This window comes from Myodes glareolus, chromosome 5 (assembly GCF_982192425.1).
Source record: "Myodes glareolus chromosome 5, mMyoGla1.1, whole genome shotgun sequence".
NCBI classification, from domain to species: Eukaryota; Metazoa; Chordata; class Mammalia; order Rodentia; family Cricetidae; genus Myodes; species Myodes glareolus.
In genome coordinates this window covers 56,269,908-56,296,192 of record NC_142030.1, presented here as the reverse complement: position 1 = coordinate 56,296,192, position 26,285 = coordinate 56,269,908, and the positions used below count along the sequence as shown (strand labels likewise).

The window sequence follows — 26,285 nt, the reverse complement described above, 5'->3', positions numbered from 1 at the left end:
CACACACCATCTCAAGAAGCGGCAGTCTGCAGAAAGACTAAGGCGAAGGAGAAGGTACTCTTCCCACCTAGAATCCAGAAAGCTTCAAGGTCACCACTTTGAGAAGGCGAAAGCTCTAGAATGTGCAGACATAGCTCTTAAATGCCCCCACCCCCTATCTTTTCTCTTTCCAGGGATGAAACCCCAAACCAGTTTCTATTTAGGATATAGGAATGAAGGTAGCATATCTAACATAGAATACCCCTACATGTTTCAAATATGAATTTAAGAAAAAAATCCAGTTTTATTATTGTTGTTGTTTGATAATATTTTTATCTGCTAGATTAGGCAGCCTCCTTTGGAACTTTCTGGGAACCTTAGGTGGCTCAGCATCAGTTCTGTTGACTAGCTTAGCCTGATCTTGCATATGACAACCCTTGTACAGGAATTCCTGTGTGGCTGAGAAGATCTCTTCCTCACCAAATCAGTTCCGCTTAGTGTCAGAAGTTCCTTAAAGATTAAGATGCTAACTTGATCTTAGAATCGGGTCTCACTCCAAGACCTGATCTCACTATTCCTTTGACCTATCTCCTCAGTGAGATGGTAGGTAATGGAACAAGAAGGAAGTCATTTCAAGACATGAAGCATGTAGCTTCTCAGGAAGTATCTGTGTTGAATGGATGAAGACCTGATGCTTTGAAAGCTTCCCTAGTATCCTAAGCCTGGGAAGATGGAATCCTGGCTGCTGAAGGCCACCATGGCTGCAAAGCTATGAAGGATGGATAATTTGTTTATTCAGGACCGCAAACACATAGTGGCCCATAAATCAATGCAAATTCATTTTTACTCCTCAGGAGAGAACACTAAAACTCAGGAACTGGGTTGACCAAACTTAGTCCCCATTATGACTAATATTTTGGATGCTTCAGATGCTGGGAGCTGAGGCTGGGTACCAATGTAGAGTCACTATATTTAGATATAGTCTTGACACTTAGGGGTTAAGACAGGTAACTCATGCTTGTGAATTGCCTTCTGGAAACCTGAGTTACTGAGGGAATGCTAAAACATGCAAACTACAAGACTGCCTTGGACAAGCCAGGCCATTCTCAGTTCTTCCACTACTTGCCTACAGTTCACCTTGGTACGAGTTGGCATACACTCTCCATGGCTCTGTGTAGGGCTCGGAGAAGCCACCACTAAGTGTATCACCCCTCGCCAGTTAATATGGTTTATCTCATATTGTCAATGTGCAGTAAGACAGTAAATCCAACCCGTGTGAACAAACTCTTTCATGGCAAAGAGCTCCCACAGCCTCTGTTGTCTGCAGGGCGCAGGATGAGGATCAGCTGCAGCGGCATTCTGGGGTAGCATGCCACCAACACCCTGGTGCAGCATGCTTGACATCAACTCCTGGGTCATGAGCTTTGGTGCTCCCTAGCCCCTGGCAGACTATGACTTTTTTCTAAATTCATCTATAATTGCAGGCCCAGAATTAATACTGCTATTTAAGTCACAGGAGACAGAGGTCGAAGCCCATTGCACTATTTTGTGGCTCACACAGAATGTGGCAGTGGGCAGTTTCAGTTCTAGGAAGGATTGCTTTCTCACGCCTACTAGAAGTACAAGTAAAGCCACCACACAAAATGTTTCTGTGTCCCACAGATACACAGGGGTCCCGAGGCTAACTATACAGTACACAGGAGGTTAAAACTTGAACGCCAGTGCTTATTTAACTTTTCAAAGATTATCCTGATCCCTGGCAAAGAAAAATAAGCTCAGCTTGATTCAGCTAAATAGAGATGTCTTGGTGTAGAGAGCTGTATTTATATCTGAATAAACATCTTCTATCCTCAGAGCTTCACAAACTAAAACACACACACACACACAGTGATCAAAAAACACATACTTTCCACATATCCTGATGTTCAAGTGTCACTAAAACAGGTTCAGAAATTACTTATGACACCCAGAGAACACACACACACACACACACACACACACACACACACACACACACACCACACACACACCCGTACTTATAATGAAAAATAGTAAGTATGTAAGACAATGTTTACTGATATAGCCAAATGTAGATAAGCCAAGCAAAACATTTCTTTTCTTTTTTTTTTTTAAACTTTTGGGATAAATCATCCAATTGACCGATCCCATATTGGACAGAATTCTTCACTGAGTTTTAATACCCTTTGATTTGGCTTGAGCTTTGCAGCCAGGAGTATTGTTTACTCGGGGTACGCACAGATATAGTACATGCACCACTGTGGTGATGGTGGCAAAACGGGGAACACACACAGCCTGGTCTGTGAACGTGCCCTTGTCCTGTAAATCTTGAGGCTATTTACTGTCACACAGGAAGACAAACCTCTTACACTTTTCTGACCATCCAAGAGACAGCAATTACCCCAGATTATCAGACCAACAATGACACGCCGGGTAAAGAGAGACACTGAGCCAACTCCACATCCCAAAGACTGGCATATTCAAGTACACTTAGGACATTAATAGCAATTTACGTGCCATCACTGAGACAAAGCCACAAAGGCTTCGCTGGCAGCCTCTTATTTTGAAGCCTATTATTTGTGGGAGTTACAGGCTATAATCACAACAGAAACTTTCAAAACCCTTATCTTCCGTGACGCACCAAATCTATTTCAGAGCCGTAATTGCTATGTCACTGGAGAGTCTGCTGCTTAATGCACCCAAATGCCATTTAGTGTTTGCAGGGTCATTACAGCTAACAGAAGGGTGGGGGTGGGCTACGGTGGGAAGCGGGGGGGGGGGAGAAGCAGGCAGACAGTGCTGGGGGACACTGGGCACTATTGTGCCCGATGCACTTACAGAGGGTGCTGTTTTAAAAATTCTCTTGACTGCTGAAATAATCTATGGACCCCACAAGTTCAAACTCCGGAGCTCTACTCTGGAGATGGTCCAGGGATGCTAGCGGGTACCTACTTTTATTCGAGATTCTCTTCTAAGAGCAAGAGGGTTGAGCTTTTGAAATTTACCCTTCCCCCTCCTTATTAATTACGGAAATCTTTGCAATGGAAATGGCCCAGCTGTCCTGAGGGATGGGGAATCTGCCTTGGCCTTTCTAGATGGAACGAGAAGGCGGAGCGGGTGATGGTAAGCCACTCGAGTTCAGGAGTCTAGAAAAATGCACTACTTACAGACAGTCAAAGAACACATAGGGAGACCGATCCAGAAACGCACATAAGAAAAAGTATCAAGTCTCTTAAAGGAACACTTCCTTGACCTAAGTCAGGCAGAGGTCATAATAAAATAGGTCTTTAAAAATACGAAGCTCTTTTTTTTTTTTCAATCTGGCTATGAACTCGGCTTACTCATTTGACTGAAGATAACAATAGGTGTAAGGTAAATCTTCAAAGAAATGTTGAAATGACCAACCTATCTCTAGGTCAATTTGGATAATTTTTAGGTTCTCGTTTACACTGCTGAATTGATTTTTAAATAGATCAGAAATACAGAAGATGTCAAGTTAACTCAGACTGTAGGGAGACAAGTGTTCAACCAGTGTCCCCCCTCAAGGTCCCATAGAGATAGTAAAAGACACAGGACTCTGTCCTTCACCTGTCTCCTTCATTTGAAAACAACTTTGTCCTCCAAGTGTTAGCTAAGTACAGATGGTTAATATCCTTGTAGTTCGAAAGTCCTTTATGCCAGAGAGGGAAAAATGAACATCTCAAGAACACATAAAAAGCCAGTAAGTGTGGAAAAAAATCCAACTTCACCACTGATCGAAAAGATACAAATTAAAACAAAACAGCTCAAGAAAACTGAAAAACTGTCAGACACTACTGCTGAGGGTGTGGGGGAACTGGAGTTAGAAGCTGCTGGGAATAGAAATCTCCAGAAGACACGCTTACAATTCATCACATAGGCCTTAGACATGTTAATATCCTTTGATGTAGCAATGCTTTTTCCAGAAACTTACCCAAAGAAATAACAGAACATATGCATTGTATTTTCTAAACCAGGAGGTTTACCACTGTGTTATTAATAATAGTAAGAATTATGGACCTGCCCTATAACATGTTCCAGTGTAACTATTTAAAGTTATGTTTGAGAAGAACATTTAATAATATGGAAAATATTCATAACATATTTTGGGGAAAATAAGTAGGCTACAAAATGACAGGTAACTTTTCTACACCCACATAAAAATATACACACAAGAGCTGGAAGACTGAATTGCACAAGTAAGTGGTAATTTTATTCCATGTTATTTTTTTGTTTTCTCTAATTTTCCACACTAACTAGTCATTTGTAATCGGGGGCGGAGGGAGAAAAAGTGCATGCAAGATTTAACAACAACAACAAAAAAATCTACATTTCCGGTAGGCTTCTGGTATGTGGCTAACTTTTAAAACTTGGAGGAGAAAAGAAACCACTATAGTTTGTGATCAAATCCAGGGCTTAGGAAGAAATGCTGAATGAAGTGGGGTTCTGGTCTTCAAGGAGAGCATCACCAAGCCATTTCCGAGCTCTCTTAAAAATACTGACCTATGAAAACTTAGATGGATTTTTCTCCCTTCCCATGAAAAATAGCACCAGACACAGAAATTCATGAGACAAGATGGCAACCTGCTTAGAGAATGGGCACCAGGCATATTACCTTCTCTTCCTTTGAGCCCAACACCAAAACCAAGTAGGAAGACGCCACGGGAGCATATCTGCTGTATGAATGAACGAGCAAAGGTATGAATCCTGCAGCAAGTTCAAAATCACAGCGACACCACCTTCCCCAAAGAGAAGATGGAGAAGGGAAAGAGCAGCCACAATTATCCACTTCCCTGTGAGAGATTTCCAGCATGCTGTGTACAGCTATGGGAGTGAGCAAGAGGTCAAAGACAGTAAAAACTAAAATAAATAGAAAAGGTCAAAGGAAGTGGAGGAGGTGGGGAGGAAGTCTTTCTCTGGTAGGGAGACATTCTAGACCAAAAAAGAAGGGGAGGAGGAGCGAGTTTCAGGACAGCCAGGGCTAAAGAGAAACCCTGTCTCGAACCCTACATCCCCTAAATAGTCCAGTCTTAACAACCTGTTCCAGAAAATCACCTTTTCCAAAAACCCCTCCACCACACCACCATCAAAACTCATGTTAGTAACTCCTTTATCTAGACTCATTTAAAAAGCATTCAGCTGGGCAGTGGTGGCGCACACTTTTAATCCCAGCACTCGGGAGGCAGAGGCAGGTGGATCTCTTGTGAGTTTGAGGCCAGCCTGGTTTACAGAGTGAGTATCAGGTTTCAGCTGAGGTGCTTTTTTGGGGACACAAGGATCATGATCCTTTTCTGAAATCCATGGTTCAGGGAGAGGACAGGAATGGGTGAGCAAAGGGCTCTATGCCAACCCCAGGATGCCGACCAGTACACCCCAAGAGTGTGAGGCACATTCTGAAGCTGAACTCCATCACACGCTTGTCAATTGCCACAAGGTCTGACCCACACTGTGAGTCTTGACCACTGAGGATGACTTCTAGGCAAGGACAACCTCGCTGGGGCCCAGGAGAGAATGAACATTCATAGCTCCCAGATGCTCCAGGGGAGAAAGAGAAAGAGAATTCTGCATTAGGTACCTGTGGGAATTTTACAAAATATTAAACAATGGGAATTGCCACCTGCAGGTCCATCTTGCTAGCCTTCACAACTTTTTTATGAATTATTCTGATGCGCCTCCAAACTATTTTGCTTATGTTTTTAAGTGTTATTTTAAAGTCAATGTGAATTAATTTATGTATACAGTGCTCACATGTAAAAGCAAGTCAGTGTTAGTAATTATACAATTGTAAGTATGAATATGGCCTGTTAATTTTCTATTTTTTATTGTGTTTTAAGTTACAATTTTGTAAGACTTTATTTTATTACAACTTGGGCTGTTGTTTTGAACCTTTGTGTCTTTGATGATGGTATTTATTTAGCCTCTCACCCTAGTTTACTTTGTTTTTATTGTTCTCTTTAATACTTGCATACCTTAATTGTTTTTAACCTTCATTTTGTATTTCAAATACAATTTTATCACTCTCCTGCCAATTCAATCCTGCCATTACTTTACACATGAATAGTATATTTTTATTTCATACTTGTTTCTACTGTCTCATGTTTTTAAAAATTTTTACTCTTGCTATATATATATATATATTTCCTATTTATCTTCCTTATTTTTATTTAAATGATAGCCTTTTACTTTTTTTTCAAGGCTATTATGTGCACAAGGAGGAAGGAAAGTTGATGAAAGTCTTGGGCCACTGAAGTGAGCGGCTTTCTTACTTACCCTCTGTCCGAAAGAGATGGCTATTAAACAGCTGCCGTCCCAGTTTCTTGCATGCCGACCTTTAAACTTCGAGCACCATTATTTAACGTGCAAAAGCTATTAAAATATTCACAGGCAAAGGTTCCCCCTTTTTTTCCATCTTAATGCTCCCCAGATGAGAAAAATCAGCAACAACAGCCACAAAGCTACTTCTAGCTGATATGTGTACTCGGTACCCTAGGTGTGAGTCTTTCCTTCTTGTCACAATGATCTGCCTAATCTCTCCCACGGATGTTTGGTTTGTTTTTGATCTCTGAATGTTTCTGAATTTCATAGGGTTCTTGGGTAAAAAGTCCCGACAGACGTAAAGAGTAGGCACCTGCAAGAAAGTCTGTCCTTGTAACTTCCTAGCTGTAATTTTGATGATGGAATCGGCAAGACAGTAATCAGCGAGGATGTGGAACCAGAAAGGGATAACCGGGTTCTTTCTCACACCCGCTAGGTTCCAAAATACCCATCACAGGGCACCTTAGTGGACACTAGTACTGTGAGGACCTTGGCGACTCCTTCCATGTGAGTGGTTTAAGGTCTACGGGCTTACAGGTCTGTTTGGACAAAAGTGAAGTCAGAGGCTTTAGACTGTGACTGTGCCGGGTCGACACCTGGCTCCACCACTCCCATGTCAGTTGATCTTGGGTAACATACTTAATCTTTCTGGCCTCGGCTGACAGACCCCAGTAGGAAACTCAATAAACGTTATGAGCTAGTGCTCCTGACATAATATATTGTTGGAGGCACAGCTCAGCTCTAAACTATAAACACACGGTGAGCCATGTCTGCTGTCCTTTTCCCTCTAGAAGGGACACAGAGCTTGTGGGAGGTCTCTCCAGAATGGCTGGGCAAGGTGGTGGAAGGGCCTGATGCGCCCAGTGTCAGAGAGTCATTCCCTGATAGTGTGGTGACAGAGCACCATTCCCCGGCAGTATGGTATCAGCACATCCCTGGCGGTGTCCTTTTGGTAAAAGCTCAGTTGAGGCCATGACTGATCACTTCCTGAAGGGGGTGGATGGATCATCTCTTGCAAGTGTTGGCTTTGAAGGAATAAGGTTTTGTGCAAGTTTGGGGAGGCAAGGAAGGCCAACTAGACTTGCAGCTCCCGGACACTGGATTTACAAAGTGAGGAAAGGACAGGAGGAGAAAGAGAAGCTTGACTCTCCTGCACTCGAGGAAGTCACGACAGAGTTTCTGTTTATACATATTTCAAAAGCCTTTCTTATCAAAAAATTAGATTATAATTCCCTTTAAAAGAAAGCATACCAGGTCAAAAGCAAAGACGAGAATAGAACACACCGCCTTATTTGGCTTTAGACGGCTTTCCTTGCAGTGAGGCCCTAAGACAGTATGAGGGTGAGGTCAGCTGTGGCATCTACAGGAGGGGAACCTTAGACTTCCTGGAAAAGTCCAGACTGTTCTGTGCACATCTCTGGGCTCTGCCCTTCTTCCTCTACCTGCTCGCCTTTTTATCTTTATAAATTATGAGAAAGGGGCAGGCATACGGAGACACAGGACAGCAACCAAAACACAGGCACACTGCATGCACCAAGAGGCCAAAGTGCACATTCACAATCTGCACACTAAGTTGCAGAAAATTTTCCCTCAGAAGTGAAAACATGACTGTTGGAGAATATTAGGTAAAGATGTGCTACATTATTTTTTTTATGATGTGGAATATTTGTTTCATGATGCAAAGATGTGTTGCGTTCTTTTACGTTGCATTTGTTTAACTCTGTGAGGCTGTATGACTTTTCCTGTCTAAAACACCTGATTGGTCTAATAAAGAGCTGAATGGCCAATAGCCATCTCTCCTATATCATCCAATAGGAGAGATGGAAGGGCAGGCCACATTTTGCACAGACTAGCAGGGCAGGAGGGGGCATCAAAACAGAGGCTGTGCATAAAGGATTGCAAAGGCGACCAGAGGGAACTGAAATAGAGCCTGCACTTTGTAGAAGCACTCAATGGTCGATTCTTAGCCAAAGGGTTCACCGCGAACATGACCTGGGCAAGCTTGAAAAATTATAATTAGGTGAATTAGTAGCTGAGAGAGCTGAAAATTACTGCAAGTAGAGACTATAATAAATGTAGGTAATTCTATATTTATATTTTAAATCTTTCTCCATATTATTTCCTTGCTTACAGCCTAGTCTTATGCTAATGCATGTTAACTTATTATACATGGCTAAATTTCAATAAGGGCTCTATTTAGCTTAGAAAAGCAAAAAGCACTGTTTTGTTTTGTTTTGTTTTGTTTGTTTTTTAAGGGAAGTCTGCCCTTCTCCATAGTACAGCCATGCCTCTCACGCTGTTGCATCACTTTGGGTGACTGTCAAATGGCTGGCAGAGCACATAAAGGGTCTCACTGCCCATCCCTGCAACCAGTAATTACATGCAGCAATTCTTTTTTAATTAATTGAAATTAGGTAAAATTAAAAACCCATTTTCTTACACTAGCCACATACCAGGTGGTCCATAGTTATGTGTTATTAATGGTTAACTTATCAAACAAGGTTAAAACAGACTATTCTCATCAGGACAGAAGTTCCATTGTTTTAGTTACTTGTATGAAACATATACAAGATTGCATGGCAAAGACCAATCATATTTAGAAGCAATTCATATAGTTTAGTTGGTTGGAATACATACATAAATGCCTCTTATGCCTCTTATGATAGCCAGTTCCAAGATTCCTTTAAGATAATGTATTATATTGATTACATTAGATTGTACAGCTCTGTCCAAGAAGTGGATGGCTAAGGCAGACAACTTCCAGCCCTATTAGCTTCTGGTGACTTTATGGATTGCCAGAGCTATGTCCTATTAATGTTTCTATTATTGATGTGGAATCATAGAAGGTTTTTTGATAAATATTTGTTGACTAAATCATTTATTCATTTGTTATCTATACTATGAAACTGAAGCATATTTAGATAGTAAGATATCTCAATATCTGTTATTTAGAGATGTGCAAAGAATCCCCTCCGGGTCACATATAACCAGAGATGAAGCAGGAACTTCAAAATGTTACCCAGTTTTACTTTTGTGTAGTAACAGTGGGATTTCTCTGAGAAACCAACAGTGATAGTCTACCTAAAACAAGGTTGTCTAAGAGCATGGATTCAGAAAACAAAATCTAGCCCAAACTAGCCCCAGGAGAGAGTAGTCCCCTTCAGAAACCTATGCTGTTTTCCATACTTGAGCTTTGTTTAATTTTCCTAGTGACACAATTTCTCTTTACTTATGGCTTTGAACATCTCTCCTCATACTACATTTTTTGGGGCAGAAGAAAATAATTACTGTTCATAAATATAACACGACCATGGACAATGGCTTACATAAGAGCTAGCTCCATCATCCTTTCTGGCACTCAGGAAACTCAATCTTCTCAAAGGAAAATGAGTTGTTCATTGTCACATGGGCAGAACTGAAACATACACTCTGCACTTGCTCACAGAATATGGACGTAGAGATCTTTGGAGTGAACACAACCCTAGCCTCAAAGTCAACCAAGTTCACCGTGAATCTATAAATAGATAAGGAGCGTACAGAAAAAGATACTTGCCGTTACACTAAGCCCAGAGTATGGCTGTCTTGCGGGTGGAAGGTGCACTCTTCTTAAGAGTGGTTGCTTATGAGATGATTGGCCTCAGCATGTGTGTTTGTCTTGTTTTTTTTTTTTTTATGTGTTTGGGTGTTTTGCTTACATGTATATCTGTGCACCATGTGCTTGCCTGATGCCTGCAGAGGCCATCAGAGAAGTTTGGATTCTCAGGGCCTGGAATTAGACAGTTGTGACCTGGAATTGACACTGGGTTCTCTGGAAGAGCATCTAGCGCTCTTAACTGCAGTGGCATCTTCCAGCTCCATCATCAGAGTTTTCTATTATTTCAGATATGGAGATTTTGTAACTCAACCTATTACATGACATACATGCATTCCTCAAAGATTAAAAAAAATGCTTATGATTATTGAATGAGAGAGTGACTGGGCAAATGTGAGAATGAGTGAACAAGCCACTGAGTGATCTGGCCATATTTGCTTATGATATCTTTAAGAGCACTGAAATTGGCAGCTAGGAAAAATGATGAACGCATGTAGCATTACAACGCTTTTTTCCTTTTTTTTTTTGATATATTAACAACTATGACCTAAAAAAGGGGGGCATTTTTCAATGCAGGAGCTGACATGGGGTTAAGCTTTAAAGGTCTTCTGATTTAGGCAGAGTTCTGTCATGAAGGAAACCTGTAGGAGTCTGATCATGTGTGTGTGGACCCCTCCATTTTTCTCAGCCCCTCCATGTCACCAGCCTGTGGCTCCTCCCTAGTCCCTGGTCCCAGGATGCGAATGGCATCCAAAGGCAGCAGACTGGAGGCACATCTGGATCGAATTTAACCCTTTCAAAATCCAACTTGAAGTTCAGTGTGTTGAAGAGAATTAAACTTAGTATTACTAAAATGAGATTTTAAAGATTCACACATGAATTTAATGATTGCTTCTTTCAGTCCTACAATTTCACACGTGGCAACACCATCTGAACACACACTGCAAGTGAAAGATCCCTCAGATGTGGTTATGAGAACAGTAAGATTGTGGCATGCAGCTAAGTGTTGCTAAAGAAATCTTGTGATACCTAAATGCTTGATACATGTTTGCTGAAATGGTAGGATATTTCCATTCTAAGGATTTACAGTCTATTTATTTATCTAGAGCCTGTTCCTTTTTCCTCCTCCACCTAACATGAGGAAAGAGAAAAAGCCAAAACACAACACCCACATTACACTTTTTCAAGAGACAAGCTTCATCTCTATTTTTCCAGTTCTCTGATTATCGCGAACCAAAAATTAATGAATTCCCTTCCTTCCATAACTGGGTGTCATTGGCATGCTGCCATTACAGAGATAATACTAACACTCAAACTTGCACTAAAACCTTCGAGTAAGCAAAATCTACAGGTGGACTGACACTCCAGGCTGGCTGTGGCAAATTCATTCCCTTAACTTACATTTCAAAACAACTTAAAAGAAATAATCTCCCTACAAGGAAATGGTTCTGCTTTTAGGAATCTCTAACTCCAAAGCGAGGGAATTCTGAGAGTCAGCCCTCCTCCTTTGGCTATACATTTGAACCCAAGAGACAAACTGAGGGGGGAAAGTGGGTGGGCTAGAAGTTTGACCTGGTGTTCCGTTAGCTAAGTGACTCAACTGTCACACTGTAGAACTGCAGAATTTCTGAGTGGAAAGAGACTTTCAGGTTAGCTCATCGAGGTCCGAGATTCTGTGTTTCTTCCTTTCCAGTTACTTCCACTTTCATCCAAGCGGGGTGTGCAGGCTCCAGCTCCATAGCAGGAGAGGAGCAAGGAGAATCATCAGAGACAGAGCCACCCAAAAACAGATACTCTCGCAGAGATTCCCTTAGGAAGAAAGGGGCTCTGGGGAGACAGGTGACAGGAAGATGCTCGGCAGCATTACCATAAAACACCATCACATGTTGAGTAAAGGAGGAGCACCTTGAATCGTATTCTCATATTAAACACATGTTCCTAAACATTAAGAGAGCTTATATTGGTGGTTGTTGTTGTTTGTTTGTTTCTTTTGTTTTTAAAGCAGGGTCTTGCTGTGGGACCCAGGCTGACCCATCTCCCTCCTATGCATGCATTGCCATGCCTGGCCTAGAAAGGGATATTTAAGAACATTTTTTTTTGCATTTAAAGTAAAGCATATTTATGCATAAGTGAAGCACTTAAAATAATCATTATTACCAGATACCTTTACGGCTCAGTGGATGTGGCCCTTAAATATGTTTTTAATTTGGTAGCATCTTTTCTTCTCCTGATCGACATTTTTGCCAAACAAAATAAAGAAATAATATATGTATTTTAAGACCGTATACATATGCAGGGATGAGAGGTACTATGGGAATAAGTATGCTTTTGTGAATTGCAGAGCACAATGGGTTTGAGTGTGAGAAATGGACGGAAAGGATCAGTAGGATGGAAGACACCAAGAAGGAACCAAGTTTGGGTTAGTAAATATGGTTGGGACAGGAATGGGGCAGTGAAGTAAGAGTGAAGGGACACGCATGCAGGTGTCACACAAAAGTGAATGCAGGGACTGGAGCAGTGGCTCTGTGGCCTAATCTCTAAGGTCACCAGGCACTCAGATGGTGTGCAGACAGAGGAGGAGGTTAAAGATGTAACCAGGTCAAGGTCAGTGGACCACAGGAACTGGAAGCCAGGGTTTAAGGGTCTATGGAAACGACCATGGAAAATCTTGTATGTGGACGCAAGAGTCTGGCCCTGCTTGGGCAGGCAGTAAAGACTGCCAATTATTTCTGAGCAAAGAATGGCACTAGACGACTGCAGTGGGTATGTTCAAGAGAGGCAAACCGAAGACAGCAACAGCACGGAGTCTGCTGCAGAAGCCTAGCTAATGGACTACTTCCAGAACTAGGAGGGTGGCAGGGGATATGGAAAGAAAGACTCTAATAGTTAGGTGCTCTTCACGAATGTCTGATTGACAGAGAAGTGGACAGAGAGAGAAGTCTCCCTGAGCTACTTACAGCCTCTCTACACGAATGGAGAACTGCCTGTGGTCATATGGAAACAAAGTATTTAAGGAGGTGTAATTTAGCATTCTCGGTGGCTAACAAGGGGGTCCTGAGGCCTTGAATAACTCTGTGCCCATCTTAAATTCACACTCTTACATCTGAATGATGACCTAACCTACCCTTAATAGGAAATACCTTCTGCAAAAGCTGTTCATAAAGAGGAGAAAAGGATCAAACGAGAGCATCATCGCTCGAAGAACGTCATACTGTGCTCATGTGAAACAACTTGCACCTAGCCAGTCCCTTTTCTACTCACTTCCTTGTTTCCCCCAAAGCATCTCCTGATGCTGGGTTTACCAAGATAGGTCATCTACCTACTACCGTTAATAGGATGTTACCTCTACACCATTGTAATCCCAGTGCGCTGAGCTCGGCTAACGACGAGAGTTTCATATTTTGCACGGCTTAAAAATAGACACAAGCTGGATAAGATAAGGGTGCTGTGGAAACCCAGCCAGGGAGCAGATGAACGCTGCCCAGAAAATGTCCTCCATCAAATGAGACACAATCCAGAGCCCAGCTGGGAATTCCATTGCTGCTTTGGGTTTAGGGATTGTTTATTTTTGCTTTTTGGCTCGGATCTTTCATTCCTGTCCTTGTCTCTTCTTGGGTCTCCTCCCTTTTTCTCTTTTTCTATCTTGGCAGCTAGAACCCTACTCTGTGTATGCCCATGCCCCAGCTTCTAATACCAACATCTAAAAATACATCTTGCTACAACACGCCTCGTCTTCTGCAGGTGGCACATTTAAAAACGGACACCAAAGCAACGGATCCTATCACCGTTGTCCTTTGATGCACTCAGCCTGTATATTAAAGACTCAGAAATAAAGCACGATTTATAGGGGGAAAACTAATACACACAAGTGACTCTTTCAAGTGGCATTGTCCAGTCTAGTCTTTGTGCTGGGCTTATGCAATCAGACATAATTGCCTACACATGGTTGTTATACTCTTCGAAATGATCTCCAGCCCAATGGATGACGTCAAAGGAGTCAATACTGGGCATCTCCTTTCCCCGGCCCCATCCAGTCCTGATCAGAATGGTGAGGCAGTTTGGAGGGGAAAAAAGATGCCAAATAAGAAACTGTTCGACCCATCTCGTACTGAGTCATAAGTACTTCCTTCGTTTTCTTTTTTGTGTATATCTATTTTTGTCCCTACATCTTATACCTGTTTCATATTTTCCTCCTTCATGTGTGCACAAAATTTTTTCTGGAAAAGTCTAATTCCTCACAAACATTCAGTGGTACACAGATGCATGGCTTTAAGGCCAGACACCCAGTTCCTGCCTTTACTTGGACTCTCTCTGAGAGCACATGTACTACGTCAAACCCTGTGCTCCCCTAGGCAGGCTTCCCAGGAAGGCCCCACCAATACAGTGATAACAATGGGAAGAATCTCTTCCCTGAACTTTTCTAGAAAATGACATGACTGTTCAAAGCATGTTGAACAAGACAAGCTTGCCTTTTCTTTCTTCCCAAAGAGAGATCAACAGTTAGGCTACTGAACGCAGAAGAGATTCTGCCTAAAGGTATGAGAAAAAATACTTGCTGGGTGGTGGTGGCGCACACCCTTAGTCCCAGCACTCGGGTAGCAGAGGCAGGAGAATTTCTGCTTTCGAAGCCAGCCTGCTCTACAAAACAAGTTCCAGGACATCCAGTACTGTTATACAGAGAAACCTAATTTTGAAACTCCTGATCCCCAAAAATATTCTTAACTGTAAGCAACAATATATGTCACCTCCCCCACACAAAAATTTTTTTACGACCTACTGACTGGCTCCTTCCTACCATATCCTTACCAAGCTGTTAGTCAGCCCATGTCTGAGGCCCTCTAGTGGTGGGAGACTTTAACTGTTACAAAGGTTAGTTTGGACCTATTATCATGGGTACTTGGAATCCATTTCCCTGATGCTTCTACTCAGTAAACTCATCCTGTCCCATTTAGACCATTCCTGATAAAGCAGATCCCTCTCTGTGAGAGCAGCATTCAACTTGTTATACATCACCCATATTTTATGGGATAAGATTTTCTCTTCTTTACGTGTGTGTAGTTTGTGTATGTGCTTGTGTGGGTGTGTGCATGGGTGCACATGGGCGAGTGTACATGTGTTGTTTGTGTATGTTGAGGTCAGTGGTTGAAGTCTGCTATCTTCTTTGACTGTGCTTCACTTCACGTCCTAAGACTGGTTTTCTCTTTCTAGGCTCTCTCGCTAAAGATGCAGGGATCTCCCTGCCTCTGCCTCCCTAGTGATGGGTTTATGGATGTGTTGTCAGGTGATTGTTTACATGGATGCTACGGGTCCGACTTAGGTGTTCATGTTTGCAAAGCAGGCACTCGACCCATGGAGCTATCAGCTCCGCCATTTTTCTTTTTAAAAGAATTATTCTTCATCTGATGCACTCTTCTCTTGATTCCTTCCAGATCTGCCATAATTGGGTAGAACGAGACTCAACGCAGAGTTGAAGAGGCCATCCCCCATGTCCTTGTAGACATTATGCCTCAATTAGAATAGACTGAGATTGCATTATTAAATCAGGACTGCATTGCCTTCCTTCCACTCCTAACTTACTTTAAGCACGATGACAACAAACAATAACAGAGACTCTCATCAACCAACCACAGCTCTGCTTTCTTTCCAAGCCAATCATCCCACCGGAGCCTCCCGCGACCCCTAAAAGACTGGAAATCGCCCCTGATCCAAAGGACAGCCTCCTTTTCCAGGCTTCCCTCGTGTCCCAGCTTGCTGTCATCGCTGCTGAGATAGCAGACGATTGATCTGAGAAATCAGGTTGGATTGCTGTCCCAAATCTACACTCGGTTCTCCTTGTGTCTGTCTGATCGATTTCACTCTGTGCGACATAGCTTGTCGCTATGAATTTTCATGCTAGTCAGGAGTCGCCAGCGCGCCCAAGAACAAGTGGAAGATGGTCACACCCCCTCCCTGTCCCTTTAACGTACTAGGCCTTCGTGTCGATCCTTTAAAATCATCTATTGGCAGATTTGGAAAAAAAGGTATTTTATTTTTATGGCCACAGACCTGGCCACAATGGGTCTGGGCTGCTGGTTTTCTTCTGCAGATGCCCTGGTCTCAGTCTGCGGTGACATTTCCTACCACTGTTAGACTAGGTGTCACCTGTTTAGCAGCTCCTCTCAGCTGAACGCATGTGGCCGCAGGTGCCACGCAAACACTGATTGTGTCTGACAGCCCTAGACGCCAGCTGCCTGCATGAAGCCCGCCCAATCACCACTTTTTTTTCACGGGGCGGATGCTGCCGATGGCATGACCGATAGAGAAACATGAAACTAGGTGGCTGTAGAGCGAAGACAAGCCCTACTAAGTGGCATTCTGGGCCCTGTGGCTTTGAAATAATTGGCAGTGATAGAATAGAAACAAAGGGTTCAGGGAGCCTTGTTTGCTTACACTGATGCCCTGCGGACTGTACATCTGACTGGCTGCGAGTCCGTCACTGTATCCTCCTGTCTGGCTGATAACATGGCGAAGGGTATCCACCTAGACAGAGAAACAACAACAGAGAAGCAATTAGTTGTGTGTGTGGGGGGGGAGGAGATGTGGCACATCATCGTCTTACAGGCTACTGATGTGGCACGCCACATTAAAGCAATCATTTTAGAGATATTCTTCCAGGAGGAGAGTCCGTGAGGAAGAGGCTGGGACTCTCCCCATGCCAAATCCATTGTTACTTCGGAGTTCAGTGAAACAGTAAAAGCAAACTTGGGCTCCCCAAACTGAGACAGATTGAAGAGCTGTGTGGGGTGTCAGGGACTGTGGTGCCAGAGGGGGTTGGAGGGGAGAGGACGGAGCCCCAACTACCACTTCTCTTCCCTATAGATCATTCCATGCAGCTTGTAGGAGAGCCAAGGTTCTGTTTAGTCTTGGGCAGCCATGTCACAGAGAGAGGAGACTGAGATAAAGACCCAGTTTTTTTTTTTTGTTTTGTTTTGTTTTTTGTTTTTTAAATCAAGGATCTAGACGATGGTAAGCCATTTGGTCACATGACCAAAGTCTGCCTGTATCACCTCAAATTTGTTTCCAGGCAGTGCTTCCCGAGCAAGGGGCTGAGTCACCAGCCAGCTGTCTAGTCCAGGCACGTAATGCTTTCTGTCCCATCTGTCGGATAGGACACATGGGTAGCTGCGGCTCACATCTTCCCGAGTCATTGTGACCCAGAGCATACGACTTCACCCTGTCGCGTCACACTTCATGCAGAGATAGCAGGACGGCCTCCCAAGGTATCTGTCCGGATGGCGGATAGCTTTACTAAGTAGCACTGAGGTTTTTACACATGACTGATTTTTGGTTCCCAGTGTGGTCTTATCAGCAGACACTCGAGTCCACTGACCTCAAGGGTGACTAAGCGTATGTGTGTAGTCAAGCTGGCGTGGTCATTTTAAAGTTGAAAATGAAAACAGGAGATATCAGGGCATTTGCCTGACCATTGACGACTTCTTTATGTTAGCCAAGCCAGGAGATGGGAAACCAACAGAAGAGACGGAGACTCGGAAGAGACAGCGGGCTGAAAATCCTTTCCCCTTGAAGAAAAATGAAGATGCCAGTCCCACCTGCCTCACGGGCCTCCTTCACCTCACTCTGCACTTCCTCTTTTCCTGCCTTCCTAGAGTGACTGACAATCCAGAGCCAAACATATCCACAAAGCATGGACATGATGCCCTACGGTAACGGTTGTATTTCCTATTTTGTTTTGTTTCGATTTGGTTTGGCTGCTGTGTGTCTGCCTCTCCCTTCCTTTCTTTTTTGCTCCTCTCTGTCTGGACAGAAGCAGGAAGCTGATACACCTGAAGGCTCTTGGACTCTCCTGAATTCACCTGGTGGCATATTGGCTGGGTCCCTACCTGTGATTGCACGTTGGCTCCAACCTGGGCCCCTTGGTAAGAATCCCCATTGAGTGACTGCACGCTCATGAACAAATCTCCAGAGTTTGACATGTTAAAAGAACTGGAAGAACCTGGAAAGGAAAGAGTGAGGCACCTGAATCACAGAAAGAAAAAGGCTTGACCCCGCAACCAACAGCCAAGAGGAGTAGGACATGCAAAGCAACCCCCCAAATCAAATGTAAGACGACAACGACAACCACAGAACCTGGTTAGTAGCATGAAGAACAGAGCAAGCAAGAGGGTGCACATTGTCGCTGTTACATGAAGTTACCCCTCACTACAAGGTGTCACTGAGACCGTTTTCTGCTAGCAACTGGAAGTTGAGAAAGGGAAGCTCAATTCTTCTCGTGTAGTCTATGTAAGATTTCTCTTTCATGGCTCTCACGTTCTAGGCTTGGCCAGGAGGTCAATAAGACGAAGACTGTGGCCAATGGTATGGGTTGGCCAGTGATATTTCTGCCGCCATAATAGGGCATCAGGGCACCTTTTGTGGGTTCTAAATATGCTTTGCTGAACCCATCTACTCACATAGGGGCAGCACACAGGAGCGTGCACAGAGGCAATGTCTCCCGAAGTTTACTGATACTCTCGGTTTCTAGAAATAAGGTAAACTTCCTTACTATGTGGAAACCGCAAAGATTTCAAGATTATGTGAGAATGGCTTATTTTTCCTATCAGTTGCCAGAATTCAGAAAGATGAAGCAGAATACTAGGCCAAGAATTTCAAGCATGCGTGGGATGCTTCCAGTGGTTTTTAAAGTGAGCCTCCAGAACAGGCGGTCAGCTATGGGCTTTCACCTCCCAGAGACGGAAGTTCCATGCGGCTGGCTTTAGATCCTTACACAGGCTCCTATGGGGTGAACCTAGCCCAAGCTCACCCTGAACACCAGGGCTTATGAAGCTAATTAGAGCTCCAAAGTCATCGTGCAGTTCAATGCAAAGGAAAGAAAGCTCAACGTGCAAGGTTTGGTTAAAAACATGACATTAGCCTGGCAAAGGAGAGACCTCAGGGACCCAGGTCAGTTGCACTGTGTGACTTCTAAGCCTGTGCTCTCGTGTGAGTCTTCTGGCAGCCACCACCAATGGGGAGTCACCTAGCAATGAGTCATGCCCCCCATCTGATGCATTCTGTCTCTTCTCCCAAGACAGGGACCTAAACTCTGCAAGAGAGCTGTCTACCCACAGCTAAGCAGAGGAGAAGGCCTTTCCTTTCCCTTTGGAGAACCGTCACTTAACAGTGTGTTCTCCTCTCTGCCCCAGTAACTGGTACACGACCGTATACTGTGTCACCACATGTCTGCAACAAGAGCCATTTAGGGGAACCAGGCATTTGTAATCTTGGGGACAACCACCAGTTAAGAACCACCTCCATTTTCCTTAGTTCTGGGGAGTGTGCATCTTCATACAAGAAGCTGTGGAACTATTTCTATAAAAACTGATGCTGCCTCTAGCCCTCTTCTCATTCCAGCTTTTCTATGCAAAGGGAATGCTATCCTCATGGTTGAGAGAGAAATTAAATATTAACAAAAGGACTGTGTTTCATCTGACACATATTTCCGTATGTAGCTTATCTAAACAGAATTAGAAACACTGGATCTAAGCAAAACAGGAATAAGATCTCATCATGTGTGATTTATATTCAGTCAGTGGAAAGAAGATTTGGCCTGTAACTTCCTTCCATTAGTATGACACACTATATTTGAACCCATCTTCCCCAACTATGGAAGAAGCAACACGTATTGTAGATCAAACTCTTATGGCTGTATCGCATACCCAGGCATTGACAGACAAGTTGTGGCCCCATTAGATAAAGTTTGTAACCACAGAGACATGGCCTAAGCAATAAAACCATTGCAATATAAAGGTCTTGTTCAGTACTTATTGGAATCAAGAATGTACACAATAGCCACATTTATGTCATCAGATTTCCCACGCTCCTTAGCTCCAAAGTGATGAGTCTGAAGCCCAGGTATTTTATTTCTTTCCCATTCTCTGATACCATGTAACAATCACACATGCTGTATGCTCAGCTGAGGGTTTATTGGTAATCACTACATAACCTGTGCCATGGGAGAAATCCCCAAAGGGCTACACCAATGCCAACGAGCATGGCATCCATACAAGCATGCAGACACGGAGTGTGCCATTTACAAGATATACACTGCAATTGACACAGATGATTTTTTTAAAAATATATATGTGCACAGATAAACTGTAAATATGCCTGGCTATGTAATATACACAGGGATAAACATGCGCATACAAATGTACTTCTTGTACAAATGCATTTGTGTCAGAGCAGTAATTGTAGAAATCGTCCCTCGTGCTCTTGGCTGTGCTGTTTCAGCATTTCGTGGTCTCTATACACCCAGGTATGGCACTGTCGTGGCTCTCTGCTGAGAATCTAGAGGCAGTGATGGAGTGGATGGAGGGGACCAAGTATGTCGAGTGCCGCAGCAAAGTCTACACAAGTCCCAAAGTATGGTGGTGTGCTCTTCACCTGGCACTGAAGGCTGGGAAGAAATGGCTCCTTGAAAGGAGAGCCTCCTGAGAGGCACATCTTTCCCGAACAGTGAATGGGCTTTCTTGAAAGGGCTGTGGAATTCCCAAAGAGTGGCTGCATAAGCGTGGCTGCATATTACCCGGTTTGCTGAGACCACCCAGCCACGTTATCTGCAGGCTGCAGATATTGCTAGGAATTAGCAATGACTAGAAGCACACTTTGAGATGTGCTGTCAGTGAGAAGGTCCTGAATTCGACTTAGGAGTGAAGGCAAGTGTACACACACAGATCCTTGAGGTGTGTGCAGACTGATATCTGCACTTAATTAGACAGAGAAGAAATAAAGGATCACCCAGGAGTCTAACGCGTTTGCTTGGGCAAGCACTATGACATGAAAATGTGTGAGCATCCATGTTCATAAGGCGAGTTCTTGAAGATAGTATTTTCACTTCAAATCATCTTTAGGAGTCTAAAGCTTGTTCAGAAAAACAAAACAAACAAGCAAAACCCAGATGTGCAATAAAACCCAACTAACTTAATAATAAAATCTAACTTAAACCTAGAGCATTGTTTCCCAGTCTTGGCACTACTGACGCTGTAGGCCGGATAATTCTTTGATGTGGAGAATATCTTATGCCTTGTGGGATGGTTAAGTGGCTCTTCATTTCTATCTATTCATGTCAGTAACACTCTCTAAGACAATGACAGCAAAAACCATCTCCAGATACGACTGAATGTCTGCTGGGCTACGTACTAACCTCTAGTTGAGAACCAATGACCCACAAAGGGTATGTGTCTTAAAAAACTCAAAATGTCTGAAAGTATGAGCTCATGGCTCCTCTTTGAGTATATATATTTTTATGAAGCAGCTACATGGCCAATATTGCTTTAATTTCTGTAGTCTAAAAACAACATGTTTACCATGGACGAGGTGACTGGCCTGACTCAGCCAGACCTCCATGTCATCGGGGAGGACAGAGGACAGATCCTATTACTAGATACAAACCTAATTACATCTCATTCTTGCTTCCATAAAAGCACTTGCCTTTTTCTGAGTCTTCAATTCATGCTTTTATAATCTTTTCAAACATGGGAAACGGAGAGCTCATGACTTGGGGCTTTTCTAGTTGTGTTAGAACCAAGGCTTTTTACAACGATGTCAATTGGTCCTCTCGCTCTCTATACCCTCTCTCAACTGTTTTCCTTTCATCCTTCCCCATCACTGCATGTGTTTTGCCCACCCCCGCTAGAAGACACAGTAACAACTGCTGAAAGTCACTCTACCCTTGCAAATTCCCTGGCAGAACCTAGCTCTAAGTGATTTTTATGATGTGGGGCTACCGGAGAGGAGGCGAGGTCTACTGAAGAAACAGGGCTATGGAAGTGTGGTCTCGGTAACCACCCTGGAGTGCTCTTCCCCACACAAAAGCCAGGAGAAGGAAGAGGATTTATTTGCAGTGTTGTCTGTCGTGCAGTGGAAATGAGTATGTAAACAAAGCAAAGACGCTGGGAGAATTTCCATTTCCAGACTGAGAATATAAAACTGTCCTGGGTGCCAAAATCCTGGACTTCAAAATCTACCTAAATACCTTTTCATACATCAACCTCTTATTTACAACCTCTTTCCATTACCATTTCTCCTTTGAAATGACTGGAGAGCCCGCACACGATATAATAAACACTCTGTGTAAAAGTTTGAGCACTTCTCCTCCAATCTATGCCGTGATTTAGGCTGTTAAAAGCTGAAGAAAATACAGAAAAGCCCATCTACCTTTTCCTGTTAAGACATCTATCTTCTAAAATTCCAAGCTATTATACATCTACAATAGTGTTTCCTTTGGTCTCTGTATTAGAAAGAGAACACTACAAAGGGTTCCTCTGCAAAGGATTTCCAACAACTTAGGCACAACTGGAAGGCTTAGCTCAAGTTTTCCATAATAATGTCCTTTGTGCTCAGAATAGTCATACGAAGTTTAAGCCACCAGAAAATTCCTTAGGAAACTGTAATCAGACTGACATTCTATAAGAGCCAACATAATTCTTAAACACAGAGTGGGGGTTAAAATGCTTACTTTTCTCTTTTTAAGGGCTTTAGGAAAGAAAAATAGTTATGGATTTAGTAATGAAGGGAGCCCACAGGGCCCTTCTAAGGACTAGTCATAAATCACACGAAGCCATCTGTGATGCAGATAGAGCAGGGACAGGGAAAAAAGTCATTTTGATATCTGTTTTGCATTATGATAACCTCTGCAGGAGTGCTGAGTGCATTTTTGCTAATATTGACAGAATTATACTTCTTCCAAAGAGATAAGTGTGACTGCCTGCCTAGCATTGCAGTTCGCCTTGTGATGCCTGGTATGAAATCTTTAATAATCGACCAGATAGGAAAGGAGGAAACTGGGGTTATTGAACCTGTTAGCCAGGATCTTTTATCAATCACACCCATGACGAGGAAGAAGAACACTGGCCAACAACAACAACATCAAAACCAAAAGAACTTTCAAAAACAAATGTGTTCTTCAGGGTCACCTGGCCTGCATGTCTGAGAAACATAGAACTGGATCAAATTAAACAGTGTTGTATGATGGGAAGGGTTACAAAGCCAAGAGCTCTCTTCATGCGTGATTCCAATGAAACAAAAAAAGGTCTTGGTAGTATATAGCTCAGGGACTTGGAGAACCTGATGCTAACAAATTAGCTCAAGGGGAGGCTCACAGAAGTGAGTGGGGCCCTAAAGGTAGCCAGTTACTAAGGTGGCAAACGGCAGGAAGAAGCCCTTTTGTGAACAACTAGACTGTGAGGTTAAAGTCACGATATACTCAAAGAAATCCCAGAAACCCCAGATTTGCAACCATATTATGATGTGATATAATTAGATTTGCTAGTATATGATTGGTATCATCAGACTTAGAAGTGCATTACACATTCCAAATAAATATATTTCATCTGTTATGGAGAAGGATGACTGATACTAGACATATTTAATATGGTAATGTCTGTGTTCCCTTTATCCACCCTAGCAGAAGTCTCAAAATGCTTTCTACAGCATGCAAGTATGAAGGTTATATTTCCTATATTACTGATTTTACTGGCATCATGGAAATTCAGAAGTGATGGGGCATTTCCCAAATGTACTTCTAGGTCAGCCTAAAGTCTACATTTAGTGGTACAATGCATGTTTGTGGAAATAAAACTTAGACCCAGGGTAAATGATTGAAATTATAATATGAACACTCAAGTCTGAAAGGTCTGTAATTAACAGCTTGCAATTTTCCCGATAGTTTACATAAAGAAAGCCAATAAAACAAAACAATAGAGAATAATATCTCTAAACAGCATCGAGGAAATATTGTAGCCTGGCTCTGCATTAGAATTTGCTAATGAGATCTTTGCTAGAAGAGCGGACATTCCTGCACAGAATGAATGCCAGCAGAAAACCCAGGCATTATACTACAGGGACAGCAAGATAAACGAGGACAAAAACATCATATGAGAACCCAAAGGAACAGCCTCTAAGCATAAAGTTTGATCTGGGAGTTTAGAGGACTCATTAAAGCCAAACAATGTACCTCCATTTTAAGGTAAACAAATACATTACAACGTGAATCTGGAGACAGCCCCATCTCACAAACACATCACCCTTTTCATTTGACAACAAAACCCAAAAGTGTCACGAACAACAAATAATAATTGAATGTATAAATCGATGAACCAAAAAAATTGTACGAATTAAAGTCTCAAAGTAGGAAAAACAAATACACAAATGGAGAACAATTCCCCCAAATCAAAGAAGAAACTAACCCGCTGAGTTGGGAGTGGAGGGCGAGTTAGCTTGGCTTCCGTGGGCTGACACATTGGTGGCAGTGACAGCCGTTTTGGCAGCATAAATATTGGCTTCCTCTTGAAATTTACCTATGTTCTTCTTGTACCGGATCCGTTTATTTCCAAACCAGTTTGATACCTGGAGTAGCAGGAGAGATGTCAGAATTAGTATTTCACCCTTCAGAAGACACTGCAGAGAGACGGAAGAGGCTGGGAAGGGCTGGGAGGGCACGGCTGGAATACTCTGACCTCACTCATGACTTTTGTAATATCAATTAAAAGCACTGAAGTAAAGTCAGATCCTTAAAAAGAGCAATGACCTGCTATGGGTTCTCTAAAACCCCACAAGAGCGCTATGACAGCCACTCTCCTATGGAAGACTTGCTCGCTGATGCTGGGACACTTCAACTAAGAACAAGTATTTTCAATTTGCTTATCTCCTACTTTATGACATTTAAATAAACATTTACTTTGTTTATGTTTGTTCTTTTTCAAAGCAATGCTAAAGCTGACATTGTACAAGCAAAATACACAGGCCTTTAAAATATTCACATCAATCTATACCAGTATATGGATGTTTCTATGCATACACTAATTTGAAATTTTTATCAGTTAAATGATCTTACTATATACTTTGATTTTTAGCTGTATTGTGCTATAGACTTTATCAATATAGTTTCTCTCATCATCTTGCACAAAGCTTGGCCTTATGTATGGAAAGAAAGAAGCCAAACAATTGATAAATACAACTAATTATTACTTTGAATTCCTGTTTTCAAATGTTAAAGCTGATGAACACAAGAAACCTAATTTACTTTCTTTTGTTCATCTATTTCCTTCCTATGGCTCAGAGCCGCTGTCTTGGCTCAAGTGGGTACTCCTTTCCCATTTTTACAAAGACTTCTACAAGAAAGGAGTCGGGGCATACGCTGACGTTTACGCCCCCCAAGTTCTGCCTCGGGGAGGGACATCTAATAACACATTACATTTCAATGGGATTTGGACTACAGTATTGTGGCTTTTATCTAACTACAAAACAAACTATGAAAACTGATGAGGGAAGAACAAATTGATCACACATGTAACAAACATACCTCATATATAATTCATTGTCAACCTTCCATCAACAATGGCAGATAAAGAAACTGTAGGGTAAAACTATACTTATTTTTGAATGCATTCACAAGCTAACACATCTTATCAGGCCAGCTAACAGTCAAAGGCCTATGTGACTCACACTGCAGCAGAAAGGCCAAATCTTTATTATGAAAATCAAACTATCCCAGTGCAATATTAGCAAACAAGAGAAAAAAAATTCAAGACTAAACTGTTTTATTTGTTGCAGATGCAGAAAAGCAGAGGTAAACTGGAGGAGGAAGGTTGCTTCTGAGTACAACTCAGGGCCGTGCCGAGTCTACCTGCACTCTAAAATTCAAATTCCTCTTGATCTAAGCTTCACTGTTCATACGAATCACTCACAGTTATCATTGCTTATTGATTTCTATGTGTAAAAGGGAGGAAGGAAGGGATTGGGGCATTTTTTGAAAAAGAGGGAAAGATAAAGGTGGTTTAGAAGGACCTTCCGGGAAGAAAGAAATGACCCAGGTCCAGGGCTGTGTTTTGGGAAAGACTTCCAGTTTACATTAGAAAAGACCTTATTTGGAAGACGTTAGGCAGACTCAGGCATTTCCTACAGTGTCTACATAGCAGTATCATCTATCTCAGATAATATGTAGAGTTGGTGTCTCATTAATTAATACTCAACTGTCATAGACTAAAGGCCTAATATGTGTCAAGCACTAGATGCATATGGATGAGATAGCATGAGTCAGCCAATACAGAAAGAATAATAGGTTTTGTGGGAAGCATTTGATTTACATCTCAAGCATGTTATGTTTCAAGAGCCTATGGGCAGAGCCATGGCAAAATCCAGGGGGAAGTGATATACATGAGTTTAGTGTTCCGGGACAAAAGCCCCATCTGGATATTCAAATGGAGTTACATTTGTAGCTGGGAGTGCGTGGAATGGTGCTTTTCTGAGTTAAGTATTCACAGATGGTTTGTGAAAACAGATTCCAGGCCCTAGTCTCAAAGATTCAGATACAGGGTTGGTATAA

The 26,285-nt window shown here is 42.5% G+C and overlaps 1 protein-coding gene across 4 annotated transcripts in view; it reads right to left on the bottom strand.

Moving 5' to 3' along the window:
- Nucleotides 1-26,285, bottom strand: part of Pbx1 (PBX homeobox 1) — a 308,716-nt gene that overhangs the window by 41,499 nt on the left and 240,932 nt on the right. For 2 of the 4 annotated variants that reach the window (XM_048421022.3, XM_048421019.3), the window contains exons 6-8: nucleotides 24,148-24,307; nucleotides 17,803-17,915; nucleotides 16,352-16,441 (exon numbers count right to left, since the gene is read on the bottom strand). In XM_048421022.3, the coding sequence (XP_048276979.1) occupies nucleotides 16,352-16,441; nucleotides 17,803-17,915; nucleotides 24,148-24,307 (363 nt within the window). The remainder of the gene's footprint in view (nucleotides 1-16,351; nucleotides 16,442-17,802; nucleotides 17,916-24,147; nucleotides 24,308-26,285) is intronic. The other 2 variants (XM_048421024.3, XM_048421023.3) reach the window with 1 other exon arrangement.